Below are 20,405 nucleotides of genomic sequence, written 5' to 3'. Positions count from 1 at the left end.
AATCATTTAAGTTTGAAGGGGGGAGGAAAATGTAGTACTTTCAGATGTAGGTTGTCTATTCTAAGGTATGCATTGTATTCATCTGTGTAAAGGATGTAGATGAAGGTAGTCATGTAGTTGCTTTGAGTTTTTCTGCTGAAGCGTATGCCGTGAAATGTTTGGTTAGGAACAGTAGAATAGTTTAGATTGAGATTGCCTTGTAATGTGATTTTTTTATTATTTTGCATAGCCTTGTGGTCACTGTCAGATACACTCAACTTTGATATGTCAAATTTTCACATTTTGATAGGTTCTGTTTTTCTTCCAGTCTTCAGTTCCTACAGTGGGAAGCATCATTAGCCTTTAGCATGTGATATTTTGCTAGTAATGGACCTAAATACTTTGTCTTGTATCATTCTAAAGTGCTTAACATACATTAAGGTCAGTGATTTGATAAAATCAAAAAGAATTTTTTTAAATGTCTGTGCATCTTTTAAACATGAAAAGAATGAAAGAAATGTAATGTTTCTTTTGATTACTAAGAGTTTGGGATAAGTTTTGTCACTTTTGGTTCAAATGATCAACAATTACCTACAGCTGTTTCAATAAGTGTTTACATTGATATTCTTGCTTGGGCACGGGTTAGCTAAGTCTTGTATTTGTACTTACTGGCAAAAAGTTAAAAGGCTCTTAATTTTGCAGATCAACCAGATGCTAAGAAAGTTGCTCCTCAGAATGACTGTAAGTATTTTAAATTGGGTTAAAAGCTAAAGTAACTGAATTTTAATATCAGAGTTTTGTTCCTAGTTTTTTTTGGGTGTCTTCGGAGTTAGTTGATGGCCAGAATACTTTAGAATGAATGTCTTTGTAAATAATACTTCTTGTCTTCATAATCTCTCACTTGAATTATGGCTAGACATATATTCTTACGATTTGATTGCTAAAATATTTTCATATTCAATTCTATAACTCCATTTTTTAACCTAAGCTTGTGCCCTTTGAGAAAGAACAGTTTCTTTCCATGCCATTGCTAATGATACCTGCTCTTTCACTGACTTTATTGCCCACTGTCAATGTTGATTTAAGTATTCTGCCTAAAACTTCATTCTCAAAGGTGGTGTTTTCTGTGTATGGGAAAGATTTTAGTATTGCTTGATATAATTGTATTGTTAAATATGTGTGAACTTAAATTTAAAGTTTTCATTTTATTTGATTTTTTGGTAGCTTTTGGAACACAGTTACCACCGATGCATCAGCAGCAAAGGTATAGTGAAAGGCTTTTCGAAGAGTACTTTGCAAGTTTTAGTTGAAATGTCTGTGAAAACACAAATTAGTATATAGTGAATATGTGCCTGTATATTCTTTTTTGTTTATTCATTTCTGTCCATTTTAGTTGAGAACAGAATGATCATTTTTCCTTTTGAGTGAGATACATTTGTAATTTGGAAGGAAGGTAGAATTAGCCACATATTTGAAGAGCTAAAGCAAATGAAAATAATTGTTAAGAAAACATTCCCTGAACCTCCACCCCAGCTCCTTTGCAGTTAATGCTTTCAGACTATTTACCATACTCTCCTCAATTGGTGTGTGTCCCATCAAGATTCTGGCTTGAACTACTCAAGCTGCATTTTGACTCTGAATATATGCCTGAAAGCCTAGTTTAAGCCATTAGACTTCCATTTTTATTGGATTACCTTTTGAATGTAATCAGTTCTCTTTCTTTGAAGGAAAATATAAGTTTTTGTTTTTTGTTAGCAGGTCTGTAATGACAGAAGAATACAAAGTTCCAGATGGAATGGTTGGATTTAGTAAGTAGCCTAATTTTTAAAGCTTTGAAAACAATCAAAACATACTTGACAGTCTTAGCAAATAATTTTTTTTTCTTTTTTCTTTACTAGTAATTGGCAGAGGTGGTGAACAGATTTCACGCATACAACAAGAATCTGGATGCAAAATACAGATAGCTCCTGGTAATGTTATTCTCTAGCTATTTTTCAAAGTGACTAGAAAATTAGCATATTAAGTAACTATCGAAAGTGATATTGTAATCTTCTGGCCTAAAATATTTTTGTGTTTTTTTATTTAATTGTAGACAGTGGTGGCCTTCCAGAAAGGTCTTGTATGCTAACTGGAACACCTGAATCTGTCCAGTAAGTATGAAATGATATGCCTGAGGCCAGCCCCTCTTTCCTACTGAAGGACATTGCCCCTGAATTTAACTGATTTTACCCAGCACTATTAGTTTTCCCATTTTCTAGCTAACCACTTTCCTAGAGATATTCCCTCCCTAGCTACTTTCTCAGTCATTCTTGGTCGTCCAGCTCTATCTTCCTAGCCTTTCAGTATGAAAGTGCCGCAAAATTCAGTCCTCCTACAGTCTGTCTACGTATACTCCTCAGATGACTTCATTTATTCTTTCACAAACTTTAATGTGTAATATTAAACTTTTAATATTAATATATCATAAATTTTATGTACTCCTAAATTGTAATTTTCAGCCTTGCTCTCTTTTTCTAACTTACAGAATCCTATCAAGCTGCTCACTTAGTATTTCCACTTGAATGTCTACTAGACATTTCAGACTTTGAATTGTTCATAATTGTTTTCCACCCCGTTACCCAGTCTGCTTTGTCCTCTACTCATCTCAGTATATGGCAGCACTGTTTTAATACTCTTATCTTTTTCTTTGGGTACCTGGTTGGCACAGTACATTAAGCACCAGACTCTTGGTTTCAGCTCAGGCCTTGATCTCCGGGTCGTGAGGTTGGGCTCTGCACTCCGCAGAGTCTGCCTGAAACTTTACCACTTCCCCCTACCTCACCCCTGAACATGAGCATTCCAAAATAAATTTTAAAAAATGTTTAAATTACCTTTATCTTTTTCTTGTCTTTCATTTATCCATAAGCAACACTTTGGTCATTTTTCTTCAAAATTTATTTGGAATCCAGCCTTTTCTTGCCATTTCTATACTATTTGTCTGTGACCATTTGTCGATATTTCAACATGTTTCCATTCTTTTTAGCTTGTTCAGAAGTAGTCTGTTCTTAGAATAGTATAGCCATATCATTTTTTTTAAATGTGAATCAGTAGGTGTCTGGGTGGCTCAGTCATTGGGCGTCTGCCTTCGGCTCAGGTAATGGTCCCAGAGTCCTGGGATCGGGTCCTGCATTGAGCTCCCTGCTCCACGGGAAGCCTGCTTCTCCCTTTCCCACTCCCTCTGCTGTGTTCCCTCTCTCGCTGTCTCTCTCCCTGTCAAATAAAAATAAATAAAATCTTTAAAAAAAATAATGTGAATCAGTTTATGTCATTACTTTGCTCATATCCTCTAATGCTTCACCATGTCTTTATCATGGATTGATTTACCTGCCACCTTTCTCACTTCATTTTTTACCTCTCTTCTCCCAACTCACTGTGTTTAAGCCCCATTTAGCTTCTGTTCTTTCAGCACACCAAGCTTGCTTCTCATCTGAGATCTTTGCAAATTCCTGTTTCTTCTCTCTGGAACATTTTGCCCTCTGATATTTTCATAGTTACTCCCTCTCTTCCTCTACATTTTAGTTCAGATATCTTATCAGTAGTCTTTTATGTCTGCTTTGCATGAAATAGCTTATCTTTATGAGTACACATTCTGTCTCCCTTATCCTGTTTTAATTTTATTTGTAGCACTTAACCAAACATGCTGTTTTAGTTATTTAATCAAGGTAAGCTGTACCAGAAGGGACCCTTGTGCATTTCATTCAGTGTTGTAATTCTATTATCTAGTATAGTACTTGGTATATGGTTAACATTTCTTAAGTATTTTTGAATGGATAAATAAATTTTTAATGTGTGAGTGAACAAAGTGGTGTTTTAAAATTGGAAATACATCATTCAGTTATTGGCAGAGTAGCTTAATTCTTAGATGACTTTCAAAGTAAAGTGGAAAAAAAAGTAGAGTGCTACTTCTTGGACATTTAGGACTGTTCTAAAAAATACTGCAAATTGTATACCTAGAAAATTTATTGTGTTATCATTCTTTGTCCCTGATGGCATTTTCTCTTAATTAAAATTGTTAAATTAGCTTTAAGCCACCTAAACCTGAATTGGGATGGGGGAAGTACGTGATTATATTATTTTGTGTTTCTGTATTTGGATAAGTTTTTGAGTATGCCTTAACTTATTGTTTGACTCCTAATTTGTTAACAGATCAGCAAAACGATTATTGGACCAGATTGTTGAAAAAGGAAGACCAGCCCCTGGCTTCCACCATGGTGATGGACCAGGAAATGCAGTTCAAGAAATCATGATTCCAGCTAGCAAGGCAGGATTAGTTATTGGAAAGGGGGGAGAAACTATTAAACAACTTCAGGTATTGGTCTGTAAAGTGATTAGTTTTCATCTGTTTTGAAGCCAGTTCGTTTCCATTTCCCTTTTGTTAATACATATGATTTCTGTGATTAATAGGAGCGGGCTGGAGTTAAAATGGTTATGATTCAAGATGGACCTCAGAACACTGGTGCTGACAAACCTCTTAGGATTACAGGAGACCCATACAAAGTACAGGTAAACTTGTTTATATTTTATATAGAAGGATTTGGGAACAGAATGGGCAAAACACATAGGAATATAATTACAATGTTTTGAGACCTGCCTTGTAAATTGGGTGTTTTGTTTTGTGTTTTGTTTGTACTTCAGCAAGCCAAGGAAATGGTGTTAGAGTTAATCCGTGATCAAGGTGGTTTCAGAGAAGTTCGAAATGAGTATGGGTCAAGAATAGGAGGAAATGAAGGGATAGATGTAAGTAAAAATACCCATTTGGAGATGGTTGTATACTGATTCATAAATACATGTGTTTTTCCTGTTCTGTGTTACATAGCCTTCTTTAACATTGGATTTCTGCCGTCCCTCCCCATAACTTACACCTTAGAGTACAGAATATAAATCTTGTTACCCTATTAATTTTCAGGGAATAGCTTTCCTTAATACTTAGTTTTCTTTGTATAAGGTCCCCATTCCAAGATTTGCTGTTGGTATTGTAATAGGAAGAAATGGCGAGATGATTAAAAAAATACAAAATGATGCTGGTGTTCGAATTCAGTTTAAGCCAGGTGAGTACATTTTTCATTATCTGTGTTATTAGCAGTTACCTTTTTGACATGCATTGTTGCTAACTCAAACCATTTTGTTTGTTTTGAAGATGATGGAACAACACCTGATAGAATAGCACAAATAACAGGACCTCCAGACCGATGTCAGCATGCTGCAGAAATTATTACAGACCTTCTTCGAAGTGTTCAGGTTTGACAGATGTTAATATTTTCATTGTTTTGTTTTCATTTAAAAAATACTTTTCTTCAAGTCTGAAAGGGTCCCCCCTCCCATTTAGTTTTATATAAGAATTTGTCTGATGATACTTTGTTAATAACTAAGAAGTTTAAGTTGCTTTGAGGTAGACATCTTAGAGCAGGAAGATAGCTATGTAAGTGGATTGTCTTGCTTATCACAGTATAAAATAGTGGGTATTACTTGTTGACTGGCAGTCATATCATCTCCCAGCCTCTTTAAACTTCTGGTTTAGGAAAATGAAGGTTGAGGAAGATAGACATGGAATGACTTTATCATGGAAAGAAGAGTATGCTTCTATGTTGACTTTGTTTCTTTCCTTCTCTAGGCTGGTAATCCTGGTGGACCTGGACCTGGTGGTCGAGGAAGAGGTAGAGGTCAAGGCAACTGGAACATGGGACCACCTGGTGGACTACAGGAATTTAATTTCATTGTACCAACTGGGAAAACTGGATTAATAATAGGAAAAGGCAATGTATTATAAACTCTTAATGTTTTGATATATAGGAAAAATTTAACACATGACCTGATTTTTCTGGACGCTATTTCTAATGTACACCAGTAGCAGTGATTTTTCCTTGGCTGTATCTTACATTGATTTGTAATGAAAACACAAAGGAAGGGCTTTATATATAAAATTAAAATGTGATATGAATCACATTGGCTACTAGAGAAGGGACCAACAGTTTTAATTATTAGCGTAAGAAACTTTTGACTGAAAAAGTGGTTTGGATATTTGTGTCATTTGCTTTTTCCTAACTCACATCTTCTTAAAATTTAGGATTTTTTTAGTAAGTGTTTTGGTTTATGTTACTTATAAAAGCAATTTATTTGAAACAAATATTTTGATAAGTTAGTTTCTGTTATAATTCATTTTATTGTTGGGTATAGACATACTAATTTAGGTCTTAAAAACTTGAATGTGTTTTAGGAGAAGCATGATATACCTTATAGAACTTGATTTACAAGTGTAGAATAAATGGAAAATCTAAAAGAATATTGGCAGATGGGATACTGCTCAAAACTTTTTTATGGCTCTCTTAATTGTGACCATTTTCATTTAGGTAGTTCCTTTTGTATCCTTTGGATCTTTAGAGAAATTATTGTGTTTTGATTTTAGGAGGTGAAACCATAAAAAGCATAAGCCAACAGTCTGGTGCAAGAATAGAACTTCAGAGAAATCCTCCACCTAATGCAGATCCTAATATGAAATTATTTACAATTCGTGGCACTCCACAGCAAATAGACTATGCGCGGCAACTTATAGAAGAAAAGATTGGTGTGAGTGTGATTTAAACTTCCAATTTCTAGGGGTGCATGCCTGGCTCAGTTGGTAGAGCATGTGAATCTTGATTATCTAGGTAGTGAGTTCAGGCCCCCACATTGGGCAGAGAGCTTACTTAAAAAATAAATAGGGACGCCTGATTCAGTCAGTTGGGCATCTGCCTTCGGCTGGGGTCGTGATCCAGGTGTCCCAGGTTTGAGCCCCACATTGGGCTCCCTGCTTAGCGGGGAGCCTGCTCCTCTCTATCCCTGACCCTGCTTGTGTGCTTAGTCTCTAATGAATAAATAAAATCTTTTTTTAAAAATTGTTCAAAAAAACCAAATACAGGGGCGCCTGGGTGGCTCAGTGGGTTAAGCCACTGCCTTCGGCTCAGGTCATGATCTCAGGACCCTGAGATCGAGTTCCACATCGGGCTCTCTGCTCAGCGGGGAGCCTGCTTCCCTCTCTCTCTCTCTCTCTCTCTGTCAGCCTCTCTACCTACCTGTGATCTCTCTCTGTCAAATGAATAAATAAAAATCTTTAAAAAAAAAAACCAAATACATAAATAGATAACTAACTTCAGTTTATGCATAGACTCTCTTAGTTAAATAAGACATTAATTCACATGTTCTTATAACTACTATATAGAAAAATGCCAATTTCTAGTCTATGTTTCGTTATATAATGGGTACATGTAACATAGAGAAGACTCTCGAGCAGTGAAAAATAACCCAATTAAATATACATTTATAAGGGTTTAGAAACTTGTATTTGGGTGTGGATAAGTAGAAAATGGATGATGTTACTTGCAGATATGATGTTAGGGTTGGAGGGTTAAAGAATATACTTGAAGGACATAGTTAATGGGAATTCAGTATTTAATAAGGGTTTACTTTACTCAACCCTTGTGAGGCAGATATGAATTATATGCATCCCCCACTTTAGAGTAGAAATTTACAAATCCAACTCTTAGACTGACAGTGACTTTTAGGAAGTTTTAAAATATATACTACTTGAATGTTTTCCACCTCTACACATACCACACAGCTCTGAGTCAGAGTCTGGAACAGGGCCCAGCATCTAATTTTAGAAGGGTGTTCCAGGTGATTCAGACACATGGCCAAATTTGCAAATTTTTTCCTTTAGAACTAGAACAGTTTCCTGGTGGTAGTACAAAAAATGCATAGAGTCTTAAATGTGCTTGCTTATAAATGAGGAGCTAGTGTTTTCTTGCATTCTTTTACTATAGAGCGTAAGGGAGCATCTTAAGTTACTAATAACAATTAGAATTTCTTAGGAAAATTCTTGATGTTTGCTGCACTGTGGATGGAATACAAATAGATCTAATAGACAAATACAGGAAGACAAATAGATGTATAAAAGATGCTTAAAGAATGTCTTATAAGGGGGCGCCTGGGTGGCTCAGTTGGTTGGACGACTGCCTTCGGCTCAGGTCATGATCCTGGAGTCCCGGGATCAAGTCCCGCATCGGGCTCCCAGCTCTTTGGGGAGTCTGCTTCTCCCTCTGACCTTCTCCTCGCTCATGTTCTCTCTCACTGTCTCTCTCTCAAATAAATAAATAAAATCTTTAAAAAAAAAAAAAAGAAAGAAAGAAAGAATGTCTTATAGGGGTTCCTGGCTGGTTCAGTCAGTAGAGCATGCAGCTGTTGATCTGTAGAGATTACTTAAAAAGAACATAGAAAGAATGTATTCTAAAATACATACAAACATTTTAAGTTCTGTGGTATGGACAGTAAGTGTTTAAAAACGTGAAGAAAATAATTCCAGACTTGGTAGTGGCAGAGATTGATGCTAGAAAAATGGACACGTCGTGGTTTTAGGTTTTATGATTCCTAACATGCATGGATCAAGGTTTCCAATAGCTTGATGGTCGAAAAGATCGGTTGTTACCGATAAGCAGTTTAGTATGGTGGTTAAGAGCATGAGACTCTGAAGTCATGTTGTTAGGGTTCAGAATACTCAGAGTCATTTACTAACTTTGTGACCTTGGAGTAAGCTATTTATACTCTTGTTTGCCTCCCGTTTGTTCATCTATATAAAGGAGAATAATAGTAGCTGCTTTACAGGGTTGTAGGGATGAGTGTCTGGCACATAGCCCTGTAAAAATAACTTTTTCAATAATCCATTTTTGCTTTTTGGAAAGGATTGTTTATGGATAACAGAAGTGAGTGATAATAACAAGAGGTAGAGACTTAAAAGATTAAAATAATAAAAAGGATTTTAAAAGTCACGAAGTTTAGCTTCATTATTTTGTAGTGAGAAAATAGACAACCAAATGTGATTTAAGCAGTTGCTCCAAAATGTTATTATCCGTATTAACTGCACGAAAGCTGTGTTTAGGATAGTTAAATGAAGGCTAGTGGTCTTTACAAGTTGGATTATGAACAGGAAAATCAACTAAGCATTATTAACTATGTGGTATGATATAAATATGAAGATCCAGGGGCGCCTGGGTGGCTCAGTGGTTTAAAGCTCTGCCTTCGGCTCAGGTCATGATCTCTGGGTCCTGGGATTGAACCACGCATCGGGCTCTCTGCTCAGCGGGGAACCTGCTTCCCTCTCTCTCTCTCCCCTCTCTCTCTTCCTGCTGTTCTGCCTGCGTTTGATCTCTCTCTCTCTCTGTCAAATAAATAAAATGTTTTTTTAAAAAAGTAGATGTAGAACAGATACAGAAAAAGAAAAGCTAGAGACAACATATTTCCATGACTGAAATGGTAAAGGAGTGGTAAAAGAAGTATAAAAAGGAAAGCAAAATAACAGAAGGGAATAGTCTGAAAGGAATAGAATGGAAGGTAAAGGAGACATTTCAGTTCTTTGCTGATGCGTTGATTGTAATGAATTTACATGTGTCAGTGTGGTAAAGAGTTTAAGCAACATGAATGAGGAAATAAAGGAAAATCTAAAAAAAATCTAAAATATGTTGCTAGGGGCTGTATAAAAGGGTAGAAATGGAAGGTTAATTTAGCCTTTGACTTGTTCAGCCATTATTACCATTTTTTTTATTTTTTTTCTTTTTCTTTTCTTTTCTTTTTCTTTTTTTTTTTTTTTTACATCTTTTTGCTTTTTTATAGGGTCCAGTAAATCCTTTAGGGCCACCTGTACCCCATGGGCCCCATGGTGTCCCAGGCCCCCATGGGCCTCCTGGGCCTCCAGGGCCTGGAACTCCAATGGGACCATACAACCCTGCACCTTATAATCCAGGACCACCCGGTCCTGCACCACAGTAAGTATTGAGTTTGGTTCTGGAGTTCCCCCCACCCAAAGATTGTAGCTTTTGATAAATAGCGTTTTTATATTGATTTCTTTCTTTTCAGTGGTCCTCCAGCTCCTTATGCTCCCCAGGGGTGGGGAAATGCATATCCACATTGGCAGCAACAGGCCCCTCCTGATCCAGGTAAAAGACATTTATTATTCATGTGTAATCTGTATTATCATTCCTGTTATCCTCCTAGATTTTCTAATGTCATTTCTATATTCTGTGCATTTTCTGCACTGACTCTTTCAGCGGGAGTCTTAGTTTCTGGTTTTACCACGGTGTATAAGATTGGTGTGTATATGGTTTGTTTTCAGTGAATTTTTTTCTACCTGAATTTGGCTTTCTGCCCTTTCAAAGTGATAAGAACAGAGTGTTAAAAGCCAGAAGCTACAGGAAGAAATACAATGTCTTAGTTTTAAATACCAGTGCCATCAAAATGTGTAATGTGTTAATTGCGACATTATCCATGAAAGAATAGTGTATGTTTATTTATGGAATTATCTGAGTGTCTAAATGGAGCATTTAATACTTGAGTATTAAACTTTGAAGTTCTCAAATATAAAAAGCCGTTTTCATATTCCTGATATGGTAACTTCACATATTAGTAAAAATCAGGGCTGTGTTTAATGTCTGCATGTTAGAACTCAAAAATACATTAAGTTATATGTTTTCTCTGTTCAGATCTGGATTTTATATATAAAATTCTATCTTGTTACTGCATCTGCCATCCTCTAGTTTTCCTTTCATGATGGTCAAAGGGGCATTCATCAAAATCAGTTAATACTTATTTATGATCCTTCTTTCTCACCTACTACCTATCTTTTAGGACTCTTTCACTGGAGTAGTTTCAAGGAAGGTACTGAATTATGGATTCCTTTCCACACTAGTGTATTTATTTTTTAAAAGAACCTAAATAATTGATTTAAATGCAGTTGTTTTAGTGAATTTGATTAAACATTCTTGTTGTTTAAATGTGGCCCTATATTGTAACATACTTTAATTTCATAGGAAGTGTGCTCTTTGGAGTATGATTGCACAGCATGACAATAAGCAAATAACCACAACTACACTCATTCAAGAAACAACTTGAGTGTGCTATGATGTGGGTATGCAAAGATTAGTTTATGTTCTATAGCAGAAAAGTGCACTCTAAATGTTAGCAATGCTGTGATGGACTGAGAGAGAGTTAAATATAATTTAGTGTATAATAGTATAAACATCTTTTAAGAATGTAAAGACTTTACATTCCCTCTTGTAAGCCAACTGGGATGCTGTGATTAGACAGAAAAATCACATAATTTAAGAGATTCGAGAGTTTGAGCGAGTTAAGGGGTGAATTTATATTGGGGAACTTGGATTTGTAGGATTGCACCTTATGAGCACTGTTTGGATCAGTAACATGATTGAGAAGAGTGTTGGGAATTAGTAGTAGTCTCTATCATGGTCTTGATTTCACACTGGGAGTAGTAGTGAAGTCACCACATTAAGAATTGGTTGATGAATATGGCTTACAGCATTGCCTTTGGAAAATGAAGTAACCCACTTAGCTAAAAGATGGTAGCTAGGGTTAGATACTGCTTATATTAGATTTTGCATTATGTAAAAACCAAAATAATTTACTTAGATGAAATTTCTGGTGAACTTATTAACATTCTGGTATTTAAATGTGGCCATGACAAAGTTCATATTTTCTGAACTAAATCTTTTTCTATTAAAAAAAAATGGGCTGTTGGGGCACCTGAGTGGCTCAGTGCTTTAAGCCTCTGCCTTCGGCTCAGGTCATGATCTCAGAGTCCGGAGATCAAGCCATGCATCAGGCTTTCTGCTCAGCGGGGAGCCTGCTTCCCCCCCTCTCTGTCTGCCTCTCTGCCTACTTGTGATCTGTTAAATAAATAACAAATCTTTTTTTTTTTTAATGGGCTATTAAGAATTTATGTAGAAGTTAAGAACTTAGATTTCAGAGTGAGACAGACCCATATAAGTCCTAAGGCTACACCTTTAATAATTGTGTGATAGTAAGCAAGTTTTTTAATCCCTCTGTATCTTTTTTTCTTACCTTTAAAATGATAAATGAAGGATAATCATGTTGAATGAATAATAAAATCTCTGTGTATGTATTAGTTATGTCTAACTGTTGGACTGGTTCTGTTACACCCTCTACACATTCAGGAGTTCAAGTATCGTTTTCTGAAGTCTGTTTTGTCTTAGTTTCTCTGGCCAGAGATGGTGTCAAATGAAATACTTGTATTAGTATATAGGTAATGACACAATTAAGATAAAAACGTGCAACTTAGAAAAGCAATACATTTATTACTTGAGGAAGGTTTGGAGGGTGGATAATGCCTTAAAATTGTATTACCTTAGTCATTGTATCACTAGAAATCCTTGCTCCTTTTTTCTCAAACTTTATTAAACAGCTGAGACTTGATACCCATTTGGGATAAAGGCTACACAGATTTCATATAGATACAGACTTTGGCTAAGGAAATTACATTTTCCTTGATAATATAAACTTAAAGATGTATCTGTAGTGTCATACCGTATTCTTCATATAAAAGACAGAGTCAAGAAGAGATTTCTGTTTCTGACTGAGAGATCTCAAACTGTTACTGCATGAGTTTGATTTTTATGAAGGATGAAATGAGGAAGCATAACATGGTCAAAGGCCAGATAATGAACATGGCAACCTTTGAAAAGTACAAGCAGTTTACTGTGACCAGAACTTGAGTGTTGGAAAAATATTGACAAATGGGGGCAGATAGGGCTAGAATGGGAAGGACAAGCCAAGGCGTTAGATCATTAAAGAAACTGGGTGGTGATAACATTGCACTTAAAAACTTTGGCAACCCTAAAGACTCTGGAATTAATGAAGAATTTCAAGTAGGGCAGGAATATCAAGTGTATGTTTTAGGATAATTATTGTAAAATATGATGAGATGAAATATGGCTAATCTGTTTATTTTTTTAAGACTTTAATGTTGGCTCTACATCCAAAACAAGACAGGACAGAATTCATAGTTCTCAGATAATTGTTTCTTGTACACATTAGTTCCTAGAAATCCTTTGTTTTAGTCATTTGCCATGTAGAACTGCTATCTTGAGGCAAAACCAGTTTAGGAAAAAACCAAGGCAGCAGGATGGTTTGAGGCAAAGCATCAAATTTAGAGACAAAAGATGTTTATTCTTATCCTAATTCTGCCACTCAGCTAATTTTCTAGGAACATCACTTAATGTCTGTACTTCACTTGCTGTAATTAAAGCTTATGAATGTTAATTAATAGAATTGAAAACTTCCCATTTACTATTTATTTTTTGTTAGCCATTTAATTTGGGGGTCTACTAAAGAGTGTGTATGTGTGTGAGAGAGAGAGATTACAGACTTCAGATGCAAACGTTGAACTTGTGTTTATTCTAGCTAAGGCAGGAACAGATCCAAATTCAGCAGCTTGGGCTGCCTATTATGCTCACTATTATCAACAGCAAGCACAGCCACCACCTGCAGCTCCTGCTGGTGCACCAACTACAACCCAAACCAATGGACAAGGTAACTATGGTAATTAAAGAATTTATTTTGTATGTAGAAGTAGAAACTTGTGTTTGGAATTATATATGAAGTACATCAATGTATAAAACCTAAAATTTTACAATATTTAATTATAGCTTCAGTGAGCAGACTTTCCGTTTTTGAAAATAAGTTTGAAATAATTGCAAACTTTCGTAAAAGTTTAAGTTGTAAGATACATTACAGAACACCCAGGTAACCTAGCTGTTAATATTTTATCCCCACCTCCCGTTTGTCCCATTTTCCTGTCATACGTGTCCCTATCCATTACCAGTAGTTTTTTAGGACCATTTTAAGATCAGGCCGTACACATCATGTCCCCTTAACCTTAAGTACCCTTTCTGCATTACTCCAAAAATACATTACCATCATACAGCGCTCTTAAACAGTCTTTCAGCATTGATACATCATTACTGTCCCAATGCAGAACCCTTACTCAGATTTCACCAGTTGTCCCCTCAGTTTCTCTTTTCTGATCCAGGATCCCATCTGGAAAGTACCAACATTTTGTTCTATGTAATGATGATAGATCAACATAGGTTCCTTCAACTTTTTCTCAAAATAATGTCATGCTCTTGAGGTCCTATTTGGGAGTTGGCAGTACCTCAGAAATAATCCTGTGCACTTAGGCATTATATCATGGGGTCACATAATGTTGGCCCGCTTCATTCCTGGAGATGGTAACCATAGTCACTTCATCATGTTGGTGTTCACTAGGTTTCTATACCATAAAATTGCATTTTTCTCTTTGAAAGTAAAAATTGTTGGAGAATTTATGCTGAGATTATAGGAGTATTCTATTCCTAACAGCAGCTTTTATGATAAAATTCCTGATTCAGCTACAACTATGATGATAATTTTTTTTACATCATTTATTTTATATTTATATATCTTAGTTGGTATTGTACTGTAGGGAAGAAGTATTTTTTCTGTTTATACCAGTATGGCCTCCTGTTTTATTCAACATGTCGTGTTTTAAACTGTCTATACTATTTGATTATCAGATTGCCCTAGCTTTGGCCAATCAGGAGTACCTTCAAGATGGCTCCTATATTCTTTTGACATGTCATTCTTTAAGCACATCCTTAAACTTTCTTGCGCAATAAGATTCTTATTTTGTGCTTCCTGGGCTCAAGCTTCTAGAATTAGCCATTTTTTCAAGGAGCCCTGATTCCGTTTAATAAATACCATCATCCAAGAAACCAAACTCAGTGTGTTCATTGCTACCAAGGTGTCATTGCTTCTAAATCCTTTCAACATAAAAAGCTAGGAAATTTACCTGCATGTATATCTGTATACACAGTCATGAAACAACATAAATATTTATACATGTATATATTTCTAAGACTGTTGTATCCCCTGCAATTCCATTATAACACTTCAGGGTTCTTTGTAGCTTTTTCCCTTTCCATGCTTATAAATTGTGAAAGACCTTATATATTCAGTGTGTTTCCTTATTTCACGAATGAATTAAATGCTCAGTGTGACTATTCTTCCATTGTATATAGACAGATTTTCTCTGTTGACTGTCTCTCTACCTCCTGCTTCCTGTGTCTTTGGCAGGAGCAAGAATCCCACTACCACACAGCTCCCTCAGTCACTATGGCAGGCTGCTCCCAATTTCTCCACTCAAGGAACAGAAGGAAAGGGCCAAGAATGTCTTTGGAAACCCTTAATCTTACTATATTTTTGTTTTTGTTTTTCTTAAACAAGGAGATCAGCAGAATCCAGCTCCAGCTGGACAGGTTGATTATACCAAGGCTTGGGAAGAGTATTACAAGAAAATGGGTATGTTCTACATTTCTTTTTTATACATTTAATTAAATTGAAATGGATACATTTAGTAAATACCACATAGAAGGATGAAGATTCCAATAAAATGATGTTGAATTTTTTTTTATTACTGAGACTTATATTTAACTTTTAAAATCTTGAAGTGGAGAATAGTTGAATGCATTCTAAAATCACTGAACTTTTAGGTATATTGGGATTGTTACAAATAATTCTTAAGTTTGTGATCCACATAACAAGGAAGTCTTTTTATTTCTAAATGCATTTGTCAGCCACTTAATAATTGAAACTAAAAATTGCTCCATTGGCACACATAACACTGGATATTACTTGGCTTTTGTCAAAGATAGTTACATATATTAGAAGCCTAACTGGCATAGGTTAAATTCTGGAGTGCCACGCAAAAGGTTGCATGTGGTCTTTTCTGCTGCAAAGTAAAACTGACAGTGACCTACTACATTAAGTACTTAAATAACATTTGCATATATGAAAAAGGAAAAACCCACCCAGAAAAGCCATTTCCATTCAGTAACTGTAGAGCATATACTACATGCCAGACATAACGATAGAGCTGAGAATGTGATTATGGGCATAATAGCTAGGAGCCCCTGCCCTTCTAGTTATATTCTCATGGAGGATACAATTGTTAATCAAGTACTTTGCCAAGTATATTACTACGAACTGTTACGAATGAAAAGAACTATATTTCCACTAACACATCATATGTATAGCTACTGAGTGGTAGCAGCAGATTTTGAACTCCCAAGAGGGCATAAATCCCAAGTCTGTCTCCCAAATTTGCTTTTTCCTGGGACCACTTGGAACCTGGGAATTATTACTGTTAACCTTTGAATAACAATGTAAGTTTGAACTTAATGGGACTACCTACAAGCAGATTTTTTTTTCACAGTACTGTAAATGAATTTTCTTTATGATTTTCTTAGGGTTTTTGTTCTGTTTTTTTACTTAGTCTGTTGTAGAATACAGTATGTAATACTTAAACATGCAAAATATGTGTTAATTGACTATGCTATCTGTAAGACCTTTGGTCAACAGAAGGCTATTAGTAGTTCAGTTTTGGGGAAATCATAGTTACATTTGGGTTTTCAACAGTACAGGGGTCGGTACCCATAATCCTTAAGTTGTTCAAGGGTCAGCTGTATTTCTGAACAAATAGTTTTTGCTTTTAGAAGCCTGTGGTGTTATTCATCTAAAATTAACACATGTATGCCACAGCCACTTGTCATAAAAGAAAGTTAAACAGACTTACCCATCTTTCACTGGTATAGAACAGATCTAAAGATGGTAGAATTTTCTCATAAGATACAGTCTATTTGAGATTCTCAATGTAAATTTCAATGTTTTCTTTGCCCATGGATATTTTGTCATCCTCCACAGAAAGAAGAAATTCCAGAAGGGTAGTTATATTAATCTTTTTGTGTAGGATACATTTACCTGGTGATAAGAATGTTCTACACAGCTTGATAATCTGTTTAAAGAAAGAAAAATTGTTTTTTCTCCCAAACAGTATATTCTATTTAGGGTGATCATATAATTTATTGTTCAGATATGGATAGTTTGAGAATAACTGAGGATGCTATTCTGTCATAACTTATGGTCACCCTAAGTTTTATGAAATAGTGTCACCATTTGAAAGATTTGAATATTTGCAATTGCTGCAGTTGAAGATCATTGGATCTGGGGCACCTGGGTGGCTCAGTGGGTTAAAGCCTCTGCCTTCGGCTCAGGATGATCCCAGGGTCCTGGGATCCAGCCCCACATCTGGCTCTCTGCTCAGCAGGGAGTCTGCTTCCCACTCTCTCTGTCTCTGCCTGCCTCTCTACCTACTTGTGATCTCTGTCTGTCAAATAAAAAAATAAAGATCATTGGATCTGACTTGAATTTTCACAGTGGTTAATATGCTAGAGATGTTCTCTATGTTAATATTAAAAATGAGTAAAAATAGGCCTGTTTGTGGACTAGAGAATTATTGGGGAATTAGTGCAACTTGTGTTTGTATATTTTATCATTCATTTGCAGCATAGCCATTAATTACTGTTTAACTTTTTTATACTTGCCCAAAGTGAGGGGTGTGTGTTGAATGTTATCTGTGAGGTCTTAATACCATTCAGATTTTTAAGGATAGACATCTCACCTTGCCATTCTTTTTTCATTTTCTATCTTTACTCTGCTGACTATAAAATTTTAATTTTATAGATAGTGTCCTGGACTCTGTTGAATCCTTTGTGGAGAAAAAAAGTCACAGAAATAAATAATACTGTGTTTGGCTTAAGAACCTCCTTATCCCCTACCTTTTTTTTTTCCTTTCCCCATTTGTGTGTTTTTTTGTAGTATGACAGTGATCAGCTGTTAATTTATGGAGCAAAGGATTCTCTCACTTGTAAATCTTAAAGAAAATAATGTTAAATTGCCAGGTCTTTAATGATAGCTACAAAGTCAATTTATTTTTTCCTTTAAAAGTTCTTTTGTTAAATGACTGGTTGCTTTACTCTCATTTCTCCTAGGTGCATTACTGGTCCTTAGGATACTTTTAGAACAACCACACATAAGTGGCCTTAGATTAGTTTTTAAGATTGATCTTTATGTATGTATGTATCTGTGTATGTTTTTAAAGTAATCTGTATACCAATGTGGAACTTGAACACACAACCCTGAGATCTAGTCACATGCTTTACTGAGACAGTTCTCAAAATTTTTATATTTTACTTTTTTATTAAGATTTTTATGTTTATTTCAGAGAGAGAGCTTGTGAGCAAGGAGAGAGACAAAGGGGGAGAGAAGCAGACTCCATTCCAAGCGTGGGCCCAGTGCAGGGCTTGACCCCACCACCCTTAGATCATGACCTGAGCCAAAATCAAGAGTCAGGTGCTTAAGTGACTGAGCCTGCCAGATGCCCTCAAAATTTTAAATGAAAGGGAAGAAAGTAATAAAATATTAGGGAGATAAAAATCTTTATCTCCAAATCCAACTCCCTTGTTTTGAGAGGCCAAGTTGAATTCTTCCAGTGGCAGAGCTGGGATTTTCTAGGACTTCAGACATTTTCCAATTCCCATTCCAGTGTCTTCTTTACCAAACTGGACAGGCTGTACCAGCTTTTGAAGGCAAATTTCAGCTGCTTCTCTTTATTATTATTTCTTTTTTTTTTTTTTTTTTTTAAGATTTTGTTTATTTAGCAGACAGAGATCAGGCCAGGGGGTGGGGGGAGCAGGCTCCCCGCCAAGCAGAGAGCCCATTGAGGGGCTTGATCCCAGGACCCTGGGATCATGACCTGAGCCGAAGGCAGAGGCTTAACCAACTGAGCCACCCAGGTGCCCCTCAGCTGCTTCTCTCTCTCTTTTTTAAAAAGATTTTATTTATTTATTTCACAGACAGAGATCACAAGTAGGCAGAGAGGCAGGCAGACAGAAAGGGGGAAGCAGGCTCCCTGCTGAGCAGAGAGCCCAATGGTGGGGCTCTATCCCAGGACTCGGGGGATCATGACCTGAGCTGAAGGCAGAGGCTTTAACCCACTGAGCCACCCAGGGGCCCCCTCAGCTGCTTTTCTTAACACGAAATACTAATACTATAAATTTGTCATTGTTTGCTTATAAGTAAATAAGCTTCTTGAAACAGGAGTTAAGTTTTTAAATCTGAATTTCCTAGGATTTTTTTTTTTTTAAGATTTTATTTGTTTGACAGAGAGAGATCACAAGTAGGCAGAGAGGCAGGCAGGGCGGGGGGGGATGCAGGCTCCCTGCTAAGCAGAGAGCCCAATGTGAGGCTCAATGCTAGGACCCTGAGATCATGACCTGAGTTGAAGGTGGAGGCCCAACCCACTGAGCCACCCAGGTGCCCCTGAATTTCCTAGGATTAACACCATCAGAATTTAGGAGAGAAAGTCATAAAGATGAGATTATAGAGAGTTTATGAAGGAAATTTTAAGTCTTAATAAGGAATGGCAGCCAACATGGAAGAGTAGATATTTTTGAAGCTAGAATGAAGGAAACTTTTGTAATAAGTAAACACCCTAAGGAGATGAAACAGGATTTCAAAGTAGAGACTGGCAGTAACCCTTTGGAAGAGGGATAGTGAAGGCATTTTTGGAAAAACTGAGAGTTGAGGAAGGCCCTTAAAATGTTAAATACTGATATGGTAGACTGTCACCTTTGGTGTGTGGTACCTTAATGGGTGAAGGCCCAGGGGGATGGGTGGTGGAGGGTGAGTGGTAGGGAAAAAGTGGTTGTGGGAAAGATGCAGGTGTTTAGAGAGATAATTTAGAGTGTTGGGCTGTAATAATAGAATGTTATATGTGAACTCTAGGCCAAGTCTCGTTTCTTGAGTAAAATGAAAGTAAAACCAGGGCACCTGGATGGCTCAGTGGGCTAATCCTCTGCTTTCGGCTCAGTTCATGATATCAAGGTCCTGGGATCAAGCCCCACATCTAGGCTCTCTGCTCAGCAAGGAGCCTGCTCCGTCCCCACCCTCCCTCCCTCGCCTGCCTCTCTGCCTAATTGTGATCTCTCTCTTTCAAATAAATTAAAAATCTTTTTTTAAAAAAATGAAAGTAAAAGCTCTTACATATTGTAAACCTATATGTAAATATTAAGTAATGTTCTAAAGCATAAACTAAAACTATCTGTCCTCAAAACAGTTTTTGAACCTAAGGATAAAGGGAGCAAGTTAAGGACATTCGTAAAAGGGGCAGAGAGGCACAAAAGGCTAGGAGATAGCCAAGTCTGAAGTAGATAGGAAGAGTTCTTCGGTTACTTTTGGCAGGGCAGAATGAATCACATTTGTCCCTCAGATTGGAGGCATGAGTTGAGTTTTTCTTTGTACACCTTCAAGATTGGAGTGTGATGTGCTTATGACTTACCAAGTGTTTGTTTTCCTTAGGGTCTTAACATGTTTACCTTTCACTTTCCACAGAAATACTTGAGTTGAGGAGAGGGTAGGGAACATTTGAGTTTGATGAATGTTCTTAATGCGTCTCCCTGTTTCTACCATCTTACATTATTTTGCCTCTAAAATGAGTATCTTGACAGTGATCAGTTCCTTTTTGTAAACCCAAAGTAAAAATTGTTGGTATTTTAACCAAGTTTGGCCTTAAATCAGCAGGTTTTCAGGTGTATAGTTTGTAAGAGACATTGTGTAATTTTATTACTGTTGATAATCTGGGGTATTTGGCAGTTGTCATTGAAACCTGTTTCAGA

At 36.4% G+C, this 20,405-nt stretch overlaps 1 protein-coding gene across 15 annotated transcripts in view; it reads left to right on the top strand.

Annotated features, from left to right (window-relative positions):
- The window catches only part of FUBP1 (far upstream element binding protein 1), a 33,961-nt gene that overhangs the window by 6,609 nt on the left and 6,947 nt on the right, over positions 1-20,405 (top strand). For 6 of the 15 annotated variants that reach the window (XM_059375188.1, XM_059375187.1, XM_059375186.1 and 3 more), the window contains 16 exons: positions 682-720; positions 1,204-1,243; positions 1,735-1,787; positions 1,878-1,949; positions 2,072-2,129; positions 4,165-4,327; positions 4,423-4,521; positions 4,654-4,755; positions 4,964-5,066; positions 5,156-5,256; positions 5,630-5,771; positions 6,422-6,582; positions 9,658-9,809; positions 9,901-9,980; positions 13,258-13,395; positions 15,118-15,192. In XM_059375188.1, the coding sequence (XP_059231171.1) occupies positions 682-720; positions 1,204-1,243; positions 1,735-1,787; positions 1,878-1,949; positions 2,072-2,129; positions 4,165-4,327; positions 4,423-4,521; positions 4,654-4,755; positions 4,964-5,066; positions 5,156-5,256; positions 5,630-5,771; positions 6,422-6,582; positions 9,658-9,809; positions 9,901-9,980; positions 13,258-13,395; positions 15,118-15,192 (1,578 nt within the window). The remainder of the gene's footprint in view (positions 1-681; positions 721-1,203; positions 1,244-1,734; positions 1,788-1,877; positions 1,950-2,071; positions 2,130-4,164; positions 4,328-4,422; positions 4,522-4,653; positions 4,756-4,963; positions 5,067-5,155; positions 5,257-5,629; positions 5,772-6,421; positions 6,583-9,657; positions 9,810-9,900; positions 9,981-13,257; positions 13,396-15,117; positions 15,193-20,405) is intronic. The other 9 variants (XM_059375190.1, XM_059375195.1, XM_059375198.1 and 6 more) reach the window with 3 other exon arrangements.

The sequence above is a fragment of the Mustela nigripes genome, chromosome 14 (genome assembly GCF_022355385.1).
Source record: "Mustela nigripes isolate SB6536 chromosome 14, MUSNIG.SB6536, whole genome shotgun sequence".
NCBI classification, from domain to species: domain Eukaryota; kingdom Metazoa; phylum Chordata; class Mammalia; order Carnivora; family Mustelidae; genus Mustela; species Mustela nigripes.
Note: the sequence above shows the minus strand (reverse complement) of the source record. Positions and strands in the feature narration are given on the sequence as shown.